Here is a 10,934-nt window from a genome sequence, read left to right as displayed (position 1 = left end):
GAGAGGAGAGTAGAGAAAGGCCACATGGAGGAGATCCAGGAGAAGCAGCCAAGATAGTGGAGTGCTGAGTGAGAAGCCAGTTTGTGCAGTTTGTGCAGGGAGAAGAAAGGAGATGGGGAACAGAGGTGAGTAAGTCTGGTGAGCTAGAAACCTTTGATTCTAGGTGTAAAGCCAGCAGCCATGGCCAGGGCCACTATCAAAGCAGCCCGGCCTATGCAGGTTCGCATTGGATTCGGACAGTTGGTAAAGAAACAACGGAGCCACAAACTGGTGGGCCATAGTCTTTAATTCTAGCTTGCACCCGGCGGGCAAGTAAAAACACACACTGGGCTCCAAAACCCAATCACATTCAGTGCTCACAAAGCCACTGACTTATCCGAGTTTCCTAGAATCAAAGGTTTCTACCTCACCAGCCTTATTCTCCTCAGTTCCCCATCTCCTTCCTTATCCCAGATACAAACTCTGCACAAACTGGCGTCTCACTCAGCACTCCACCATCTTGGCTGCTTCTCCACGTGGCCTTTCTCTGCTCTCCTCTGCTCTCTCATGCTAATCTCAGGAACCAAGAGAGCAAGCTCCCGGTCTGCCCCCATTTTATAGTGCAGAAATCCAAACCCTTAATCCAATATACAAAATAGGGAAGTCTCTAATACAAAGTCACTTCTCTGAGGCATGATTGGATTGTACCACCCCACATCAAAAAAGGGTGGGAAAGGCTTAATCTCAAAACCAAGCCCCAGGCTACAAGGATTCTGCCTGCCCAGAGAGATACACATTAATATCACCTGGGCAATGGCCTCCACGTGGGCAGCGCCACTTTAACAAAGTGAGCATAATACATATTTTATCTGCCTAACACTAAGAAACTCGGATAAGTCAGTAGCTTTGTGAGCACTGAATGAGTGGGTTTTGGAGCCCAGTGTGTGTTTTTACTTGCCCGCTGGGTGCAAGCTAGGGTTAAAGATGATGGCCCACCAGTTCTTGGCTCCATTGTTTCATTACCATCTGTCCAAATCTAATGTGAACCTGCATGAGCCAGGTGGCTGTGATAGTGGCCGCGGCTACTGGCTTCACAAGTCCCTTTGCCCTTTTATGATAGGGGTGTGATGGGTGGAATTGAATTGGCCATCTTGCAACCATGAGGCACCCAAATAAGGATAACTAACACATCAAGGAAGATTAAGCATAGAAATAGAGTCTAGGCACATTATGGTAACAATAAGCAGCTGAACCAATACCAGAAATTGCTTAAGTTAGGATCTTTTCTCTTGTTGTATCTATCTATCTATCTATCTATCTATCTATCTATCTATCTATCTATCTATCTATCTATCTATCTATCTATCTATCTATCTATCTATCTATCTATCTATCTATCATCTATCTATCATCTATCTCCCTCCCCTTCTTCCTCCCTCCTTCCCTCCCTCCCTCCCTCCCTCCCTCCCTATCATCTATCTATCTAATCTATCTAGTTTTCTGTGACCAATAGTCCAATTGTAAAGATTTCTAAGTCACATCCCATTGGATATTAACTTTGCAAGCATAACACACTTGACTACTGTAATTTGGGAGATGGTGGTTAATGTACTTCCAATTCTGCCTTTGGCTGCCCTTGGTTCTAGGAAGTGCTTTTTAATTCTCCATTGCAGCATGTTTATATAGTTTTGAAATATTTTTTGATAATGTGCCTTTAATTTTTTTCTTAAAAAATGTAAATCATCACCTGAAAGGAAAAAAAAAGTCAAACCTCACATAATGAAGTTGCTTTTCTACAGTTGTATTCCTAAAAATCTTGTTATCTTATCCTCAGCATAAAACAATCTTGATATTTTATCTCTAAGGTGATTAGTCCTGGCTATTCAGGATACTGAATATGTTGCTAAGATAAGGCACTTGAGAAATACCCTTGACATTTTTATAATATTCTTATTTGCATTATAGGGTCACTATTACTGGAAATAGAGTAACTGTGAAGTAAGTGAAAAAGCTCCTATAGAATGACTTTAAATTTAATTTTGTTATTAAAATAAATACATGCACAGCTTAGAAAGGAAATAGTGGTGTGTTACAATTTTATTCTGCATTATCCTTAGTTCTGACTCTGTCTTTAAACATTTAAAAACTACTTCTTTTTATTGTTCCCTGCATGTTTGAAAGCAATCTTCACGGCAGACACGGAGCTACACTGCTCCGATTCCTCCTCAGGAACGACCCTCCCAGCTGCTCTGAGTGTGGTGAACAGGCACTGCCGGGTGTTCCTTGGTCGGGTTTCCCTCCTCCTCCAAGCTGAGGCCACACTCTTCCTGAGTGACGCCATCTATGACTGGGCAAGGTAGCAGAACAAAGCTGAGGCATTTCTGCTTGTGTAATAGTCCTTTTGTGAGTCAGCTTTGCTCCTGGTGTCCCCACTGGACTTGCAGAGACATTTGTCAGATCCATGAGACTGAGGCCTTCGCTGCTGGGTTTCCTCTTTCCTTTTCTTTCCTTTCCTTTCACGTGTCTTAGATTTGCACTGTGCTCGGAAGGCTTTCCTTGTCCAATTCTGCTTTCTCTCCTTTTATCTTTCATACGTGTTACCCTTAAAACCTCACTGGTCCTGAACACTCTGTTACTATAGAGCACTTATACCTTTTCCACCTGTGGGTGTCTCCTCTTCCTTTTCCCAGTTTTCCTAGAGTACTGGTTCCCTGATAAAAGTTTCTTGACAAGAGCCTGACCAGTGGTGGCACAATAAATTGAGCGTCAGCCCCAGATGCTGAGGGCCTTGGTTCAAAACCCGAGGTTACCAGAAAGAGTGCAGATTCTCCGGCTTGAGCGTGGGCTTGCCAGCTTGAGTTCAGGGTCACAAACTCAATAATTCCAAGGTGACTGGCTTAAACCCAAAGGTTGCTGGCTTGAGCCCAATGATTGCAGGATGAAGCCCAAAGGTCGCTGGATTAAGCCCAAGGTTGCTGGCTTGAGCAAGGATTCAAGGTATGTATGAGAAGCAATCAATAAACAACTAAAGTGAATCAACTACGAGTTGATGCTTCTCATCTCCTCCCTCCCCTTCCTCTCTCTCCCTGTCTCTCAAAAAAGAAAGTTTCTTGAGAGGCAATTTAGATATATGTCTAAAAATGTCAGTATTCCATCCTCAAGTTTGACTGATCATTGAATCTGGTATAGGTTTCTAAGTAGGAAATAATTTTCTTTCAGATTCTTAAGGACATTCCTCCATTGTTTTGCAAGTTTCAGTGTTGTTAATGAGAAGTCTGATGTTATTTTGATTTGTTTTGAAATTTTTTTATATGACATTTATTTTTCTGTGGAATCTCTTGTTTATTCCTTGATATTTCAAAAATTCATAATAATGTGCTTTGGTGTGGATCTTTTTTTTTATTATTAAGTTTGCCAGGAATTTATAGGTTATTTAATCTGGAAATGCTTCCAGACTCACTGAATAGGGAAGAAAATTAGGAGGGGGGTATCCAAAACAGGGGATACATCATGGAAGAGAAGCACAAGGAATACCTAGATCATGACCAAGAAAAATATTACAACAAAAGTATATAGCAGGTCTAGTGACAATCAATCTGTATTAGAAGAGGAGAATGGAGGAATCCCAGAGGAGGAAGGGATGTCTCCAAGAACATTATATGGAAGTAATAGATTTCCTTATGTACTTGACCGTGAGTCCTTCAGTCGCAGCTGTTTTAAGATACTCAGTTTAGGAGTAGTTTGTGAAACAACTCTAGGTGATTACAATAACATCTAATATTTTAAGATGGAAAATAAAATCTAGTGTTAGTGGAATGTGGCTTGGAAAAGGAAAAGATGATGGAAAAACCCAAGAGATACATATATTTATTGGGGGCATACACTTTGTAAGGTAACATTTTTGATAGCATTGATACTTTATAAATTGTGTGGTGAAATTGAAGAGCTGATTTGTTTTATTTGAGGCTTTAAACTAGTGAATACAGGAAATTGGTATGGGGAGAGAGAGAGAAAAAAAAAGATGCCTAATTATTTCTCCCTTTAAGCATGTGCATTTCTGACATTTCTGAGGACTAAGGTTGTCCTCTAGGGAATATGATTAAAGTTACAGAAAGGAAATCAAAATAAGTAAATCAGCTTCTGATCCTGTTGCTATATTTACCCACAAGAAAGAAGGCAGCTCTCAGGTGGGCTTTTGTCTAAGTAATATCCTGAAATCCAAGTGTAAAAGAACAATGTGAAATCTCAATTCTCCCAAATGGTTTGGGGCCATTTCAGCCCTTGAGCCCCTGTGGGGTTTGGTTCCCAAGGAGACTAATCCCACTTGCTCAGCATTGGGTATCACTGGAGCAAAAGAGCTCTAGTTTGGAGCTTTGTGTAGAGGCCCTAATGCAGCTTGGAGCGGGGTCCTTCTGCCTCACAGGAAGTGAAATGTATTGATGTCAAAGCCACTTAAGTGAGTGCGCTCACTTTGGGTGCAGGAGGAGGGGCTGGCAGGGGCTGGCAGGAGCTGGCCACGGACTTGGTTGAAACTAATTTTATCCCAGATAGAGCTTTTCCCCAATGGAAAGGTGAAGGAGGAAAGCAATTGAGACCATGAGCTGGAATCTACATGTACAATTTAGTTGGATATTGGAAACTTTAAGGATTAATTTTGGCCTTAGGTATAGAGCTACATCAAGCAGTTTGTTGTTGTTGTTGTTGCCTTGATATCTATCAATTCCAAAAATACCATCACTTTGATATGACAATGCCTCCTTCCAGGCCATTCTCAGAGATATTGCTTGTTTACTTGGCACAAAGTCCTAGCTCAAATGCTACCTGTTTACACAGCCTTCCCCAAGTTCTCTGGGTTGAACTGACAGTCCTTTTATTCTATCAACTATTGCACCTGGAATTTACTTCCATTTAGAAATATCACATTATAGTATAGTGGCTTGTTTGCATGTCTGTCTTTCCGCAGAAAGGGTAGGAATCAAGGCTTCTTATCTCTGTATTCATTGTACTAGCATCGTGTTTAGCACATTGTTGGTGTCCATATCTCTTAGTTGAATGAATGAGTAACTGGATAGATATTTAGCATGTAAGAATCAATTCTGTGAATCAGGCTACAGAAATCCTAAGCCATGAAAAATTTATATTTGTATATGGAGTTTTATGGTTGACAAAAAACTTCCGTAATTTCATTAATTTTCACAATAGCCTGATCAAATGGACTCACACTATTATTCCCATTTTATAGGTGGCAACATTAAAGTCCAGAGTATTGAGTGTTCTATAGTCAGTTGGATAAAAAAAGGGGAGACTGCTCTCCAGTCTCAATGTTTGGCTCTAACTTCATCATTCTGTCTACTATATTACACTCCCTTTTTCTAAGTGTTCACAACTGGCAAGCATAGCTGCTCTCTCACATTTTGAAATAGTCACTCACTTTGTAGAGGGGAGAAAGATTGATGCTTATTTTATAGAGTGATGTGTTAGGAAGGAATGGGTGGGGCCTAAAATATCCCAAACAGAGAAATTTGTGGAGCCCCTATTTTGTGCCAGGAGCTTTCATATATATCATTTCAAAAACAATTTTGAAGAGTTGAGATTCTATTGTACAGACAGAAAAAGTAAAATTTGCAGGTGTTATTTTCCTGTTATGTCATGTAATTCTCAAAAAACTCTGAGGATAGTTAAGACCATTCCCATTTTTCAGATGAGGAAGGAAACAGCCTTGGGAAGATAAACTGACTTATCCAAGGGTTATCAGCTAGCAAGTGGCAGGCCAGAATTTGAGCGTTGCCTCATCTAACTTCAAATCAACTTTGATGCTTAGAATACAACTGATCTGGAAACATAGAGACTTTTACATATGAATCTTTTCATATTCTATTGATTTTGAAAATGATTATATTAGAGTTTAGCTAAATCTCTGGGGATTAAGAGAGGTATTTCAGACTAAAGATGTCAATTAAATGTATTGTCCCATGAAATCTGCGTCTGGGGATTTGTAAGAGCTGCTCAGTGGGAAGAAGGTAAAAAAAATTAAAAGAATTAGTACTCTTGCTTGACCAGGTGGTGGTTCAGTGAATAAAAGTGTCAACATGGGATGCTGAGGACCCGGGTTCAAAACCTCGAGGTCAGTAGCTTAAGCGCAGGCTCATCCTGTTTGAGCGCAAGGGCACCATTTTGAGCACGGGGTCACCAACTTGAGTGTGGGATCATAGACATGACCCCATCATTGCTGGTTTGAGCCCAAAGTCACTGGCTTGACCATGGTCACTGGCTCAGCTGGAGCCCTACCCCCACCCCCGTCAAGGCACATATGAGAAAGCAATCAATGAACAACTAAAGAGTCACAACCATGAGTTGATGCTTCTCATCTCTCTTCCCTTCCTGGCTGTCCATCTCTCTCTCTCTAAAAAAAAAAAGTTAGTACTCTTGGCTGCCAGACCCTGAGGTCTTTGGAATGGTCCTGTCTGGAAGGGGAAGGTAGAGCTGACACCCACATCTGAAGGGTAAGAAATACTACTCAAGGATAGGCCTACACAATTCTTTTGAGTGCAAATGTCACTAAGAATGAAATGGAAGACAAAACTCTGTGTGTGTAATTCAAATGAAAAGTATATTATAATTGAGCCAACTTGACTTAAACAATAAAGAGTGTATTTCAGCTATGTTGGCTTGGGCAGTGTCTACGTTATCTCCTACATGAAGAGAGTCATCTAGCCTTTCTTCTTTGGTAAGGTACACTTTCAGGAGGCTCACTAATGGTTTTGCTACATCCTGAAAAATAAGGCTTAAAGGAAAGAGTTTGGAAAGAGATTGTTTATATTTCTCCCATGAAGACTATACGTAAACTATAAAAACTTAGAAAACACTTTATCACACAAAGAGTGTCTTCATACATATGATCTCATTTAATTCTCATGAACAGCATGTGACAGAGAAGACACTTAAGGGAACATAGTCACCTTTTTGTGTTTAAAAATAATAAAGGCAGACAGACCTGTGGTAGCGCAGTGGATGGAGGGTTGACCTGGAGCGTTGAGGTCACTGATGATTCGGGGCTGGGGCTTGCCTGGTCAAGGCACATACGTGTTGATGCTTCCTGTTCCTCACACCCCCCCACAGACACTTTTCTCTCTTTCCCTTCTCTCTGAAGTCAATAAATAAATCTTTAAAAATAATTAACTAAATAAATAAAAGCAAATACTCATCACAGTCTATGGGACAGATAAGGATTTTTCACCAAACGTTTCCTCTAAATATCACAAGTGTTCAGTGAGGTGGGCAACCTTACCAGATTTTAAATGAGTAAGCTAAGGCAGAGGCAGGTCAGTTGGTTTGTCCAAATCCACACTCATCAGAGCAAGGATTTCAGCCCACATCACAGACGTGTGGAGTGGTGGGTCTAAGATCAGAACCCAGGTCTTTTCTGAGTCATCTTGTACGCTTAACCATATTGCTCATTTTCCAAAGAGGACTGTCTGCAAAGCTGGGTTTAAGTGAACTTCAAGGTAATTCTTGAAATGAAAAAGAACTTTCAGAACGACAACCTAAATGGTATGACTTGTAGATTCTGATCCATATTTTGTCCTTAGATGCTGAGAAGTTTATACTCACACAGGGTTCTCTCTTAAGCATCAGCTGGCTTAGTGGAAGGAACTATTTTTGTCCTTACCTCCTGCTATCTAGTACTAATGAAAAGTGAACCAAGTGTTGGCCTTAATTTACTATATGCAAATTGTTACTTCTGACCATCAGTCGGTAGAAGAAAGAGCACCAAACTTGAGAGTCCCATGGAAACTCGAATTAGAATCTTAGCACCAAGGCTAGAGCTTGAAGAGACACAAGTGTAGATAAGAAAGCCAAGGCCAAGAGAGACCACAAATCTTGTTATGGCTTAGTATGGCTCTGGAGACAGACTAGATTGGATATGGTTTTGACCAACTCACTGAAACTCTCCAAGGCTCAATTTCTTCATTTGTTAGATGGTGATAACACGTACTTTACAGGGTACGTGTTTAAAGATTAAATGAGGCAATGTATGGACAGTGCAGGGCATATACAAGCGTCCAGTACCTGGGGCTGTTGTTGCCAGACCTGGGAATGTAATCTAGGTCTCAGGACTCTTAGCTTCTCTGCTCAGGGAGCGTCTTCCGTGACAGGGTTTTAGGGTACCGGGCCTAGAATTTGAGGACATCATCCCATCCTCATTTCTTGCTGTTCGAGCTAGCCAAGAGAAACTCTTGGGGCGAAGGGAAGGAAACTAATGGGTTAAAGCGATGAGCTTGAGAAAGCCCTGAAAACTAGAAAAGAGGACCTCCCACTCCACCCCACCCCACCCCGCCAGGCTGAGTAAGCCCCTCCTCTTCACCACCGGGGCGGTCTCCCCGCGGTCCCTCCTTCCGCCCCTCCCTTACAAGATCTAATGAGCTCCCCCGGGAGGCCGCGCAGCGAGCCTGGGCCGGAGCTAGGGGACTCCGCCGCACGCTCTGCGCCAGGACGGGATCCGGCCTGGGCAGCCGGCGGGAACCGGCCGAGGGCGCACCCGCCGCGCTGCGGACCGCGGGGAAGACGCGGCGATGGCGGTGCAAGCAGCGCTCCTTACCACGCACCCTTTCGTCCCCTTCGGCTTCGGGGGCTCCCCGGACGGTCTGGGGGGCGCCTTGGGAGCCCTGGACAAGGGATGCTGTTTCGAGGACGATGAAACCGGGATGCCAGCGGGCGCGCTGCTGGCTGGCACTGAGGGCGGGGACGTGCGCGAGGCCACCAGCGACCTACTCAGCTTCATCGACTCGGCGTCCAGCAACATCAAGCTGGCGCTGGACAAGCCGGGCAAGTCGAAACGGAAGGTGAACCACCGCAAGTACCTGCAGAAGCAGATCAAGCGCTGTAGTGGTCTTATGGGCGCCGCGCCACCGGGTCCGCCATCCCCGGGCGCCGCCGACGCTCCCGCCAAACGAGCGCTCGGCACCCCCAGCGCTCAGACCCTCGCGGCCCCGGCCCAAGGAAAGGCCGCTCCCCGGCGGGATACGTCGCAGACTGCGGCGGCCGCCAGCCTGCAGAGCCGGAGCCTGGCCGCGCTCTTCGACTCGCTGCGCCACATCCCCGGGGCCGCGGATTCCAACGGGGATTCAGTGACGGCACCCACGGCCAACCTCGGCGGAGAGGGCGCGGGGGGCTCAGGGGGAGAAGCGGCCGGCCCTGCAGGGGGCACGGCCGCCCCCGCCGCCAGGAAGGTCCCTCTCCGTGCCCGAAACCTGCCCCCGTCCTTCTTTACCGAGCCGTCCCGGGCGAGCGGCGGCGGGGGCGGCCCGTCGGGGCCTTGCGTGAGCTTGTGCGACCTGGAGAAGGGATCCGAGACCCTGGAGTTCTTCGAGCTGCTGGGTCCCGACTACGGCGCGGGCGCCGAGGCGGGCGTCTTGCTCACCGCGGAGCCTCTGGATGTGTTCCCCACGGGAGCCGCCGTCCTGCGGGGACCCCCGGAGCTGGAGGCCGGCCTCTTTGAGCCGCCGGCGGCGATGGTGGGAAGCCTACTGTACCCCGAACCGTGGAGCACCCCGGCTTGTCCACCAAGCAAGAAGCCGTCCCTGGCCGCCCCCCGCGGCGGCTCGACCTTGAACGAGCCCTTGCGCCGCCTGTACCCCGTCGCGGCGGACTCTTCCGGCGGGGAGGACGGGCTGGGCCTTTTGGCCTCTTTCGCCCCCTTCTTCTCAGACTGTGCCCTGCCTCCGCCGCCCCACCAGGTGTCCTACGATTACAGCCCCGGCTACGGGCGCGCCGCCTACTCCAGTCTGTGGAGACCCGACGGGGTTTGGGAAGGGGCGGCGGGGGAGGAGGGAGGACACCGAGACTGACGCTTGGTCCCCTCCCTCCCGAGAGACTGCTGTGAGGAGCTTCCCCTCCGGGTCTCCCCTAAACCTAAAGAACGATCGAAAACTGCACATCGAGATGAAACGGGATTAAAAGTTTCAATTACTGAAAGAAACTTAAAGAGATGAAGAGGAGTTGGGGGTTGTTTAAATCACAGGCTCAAGTGTTAAAAAAAAAAAAAAAAAAAAAGCAAAAACGCCGTTGGTAGATTCTTACCGGAACAAACGAACCAAGAAACCGAGACGGGGTTTGGGTAATGGGGTGGGCATGGCAGAAGGGGCAAGAGGTGGCTTCTGTAGCCATCTGTCCCTTCTCCAGCTGTTCAGCAAAAGGTCAGTGTATATTAGTGTAATTGCCCATTAAAAACAGTGCCCTGGTCCCTCCCCTTCCCTCACCTTTGAGTGCATCATTAAAGCCTATATTGAAAAGATTGGAGCAGAGGTATGTTATTATTGATTTTGGTGTTCTTAGAGGACGTCTTCTCGTGTGGTCTCTGCCTTGTTAGGTGTGACTGTTTTTGAAGACATAAGGCCAGTGATCTTTCACTGATTTCCCTTGTGCTGGTCCTTGGCTGTATGTCTCTGCTTCCCTTTCCATCTCTTTATCCTTCTTCCATCCCTTTCCATTTCAATCAATGCCATTGCTTATTTTTTTTCTTTCTCTGGCCTCCCATTGCTCTCTCTGATAATTTTGCTTCTGTCAGCTTTTCTTGCAAATCTCTTATATAGGAAGCTTAAGATTAGCAAAGCCAGGGTCCGTTTTTCTCCTCTCATTCTTCAACCATGTTGGGTGGGGCAGGATGCACAAGTTATAACCTGTTTGCATCCAAGATTTCTCATCTGAGAAGGCGAGGATGACAATATTCTTCCTCTTCTCACTTCACAGCTTGTTGGATTGCTCAGAGAGGAAAAGCACAAAATACCTTGAAACCGCTGCAATGCTTGAGTAGTTCTGCAGGTATATGTACTTTATATACATGCATAAATGGTTTCCTCGTGGGAGCCATTAGAATTATGTCTTGTGCCCGTTTATGGCCCATCTATTTGCCTGGTGATTGCTGTTTCTTTGTAAACTGTGCTCCCTCCCTCCCC

General features: G+C 45.6%; 1 protein-coding gene across 1 annotated transcript; it reads left to right on the top strand.

The window, feature by feature from the left end:
- Positions 1-8,414: 8,414 nt before the first annotated feature.
- FAM181B (family with sequence similarity 181 member B) lies at positions 8,415-9,977 on the top strand. Its single transcript, XM_066360705.1, has one exon. The coding sequence runs from the start codon at positions 8,553-8,555 to the stop codon at positions 9,825-9,827; it is 1,275 nt and encodes a 424-aa protein (XP_066216802.1). The 5' UTR covers positions 8,415-8,552; the 3' UTR covers positions 9,828-9,977.
- Positions 9,978-10,934: the final 957 nt, after the last annotated feature.

The sequence above is a fragment of the Saccopteryx leptura genome, chromosome 1 (genome assembly GCF_036850995.1).
Source record: "Saccopteryx leptura isolate mSacLep1 chromosome 1, mSacLep1_pri_phased_curated, whole genome shotgun sequence".
Taxonomy (NCBI): domain Eukaryota; kingdom Metazoa; phylum Chordata; class Mammalia; order Chiroptera; family Emballonuridae; genus Saccopteryx; species Saccopteryx leptura.
This window is presented reverse-complemented; position numbering and strand designations above follow the sequence as displayed.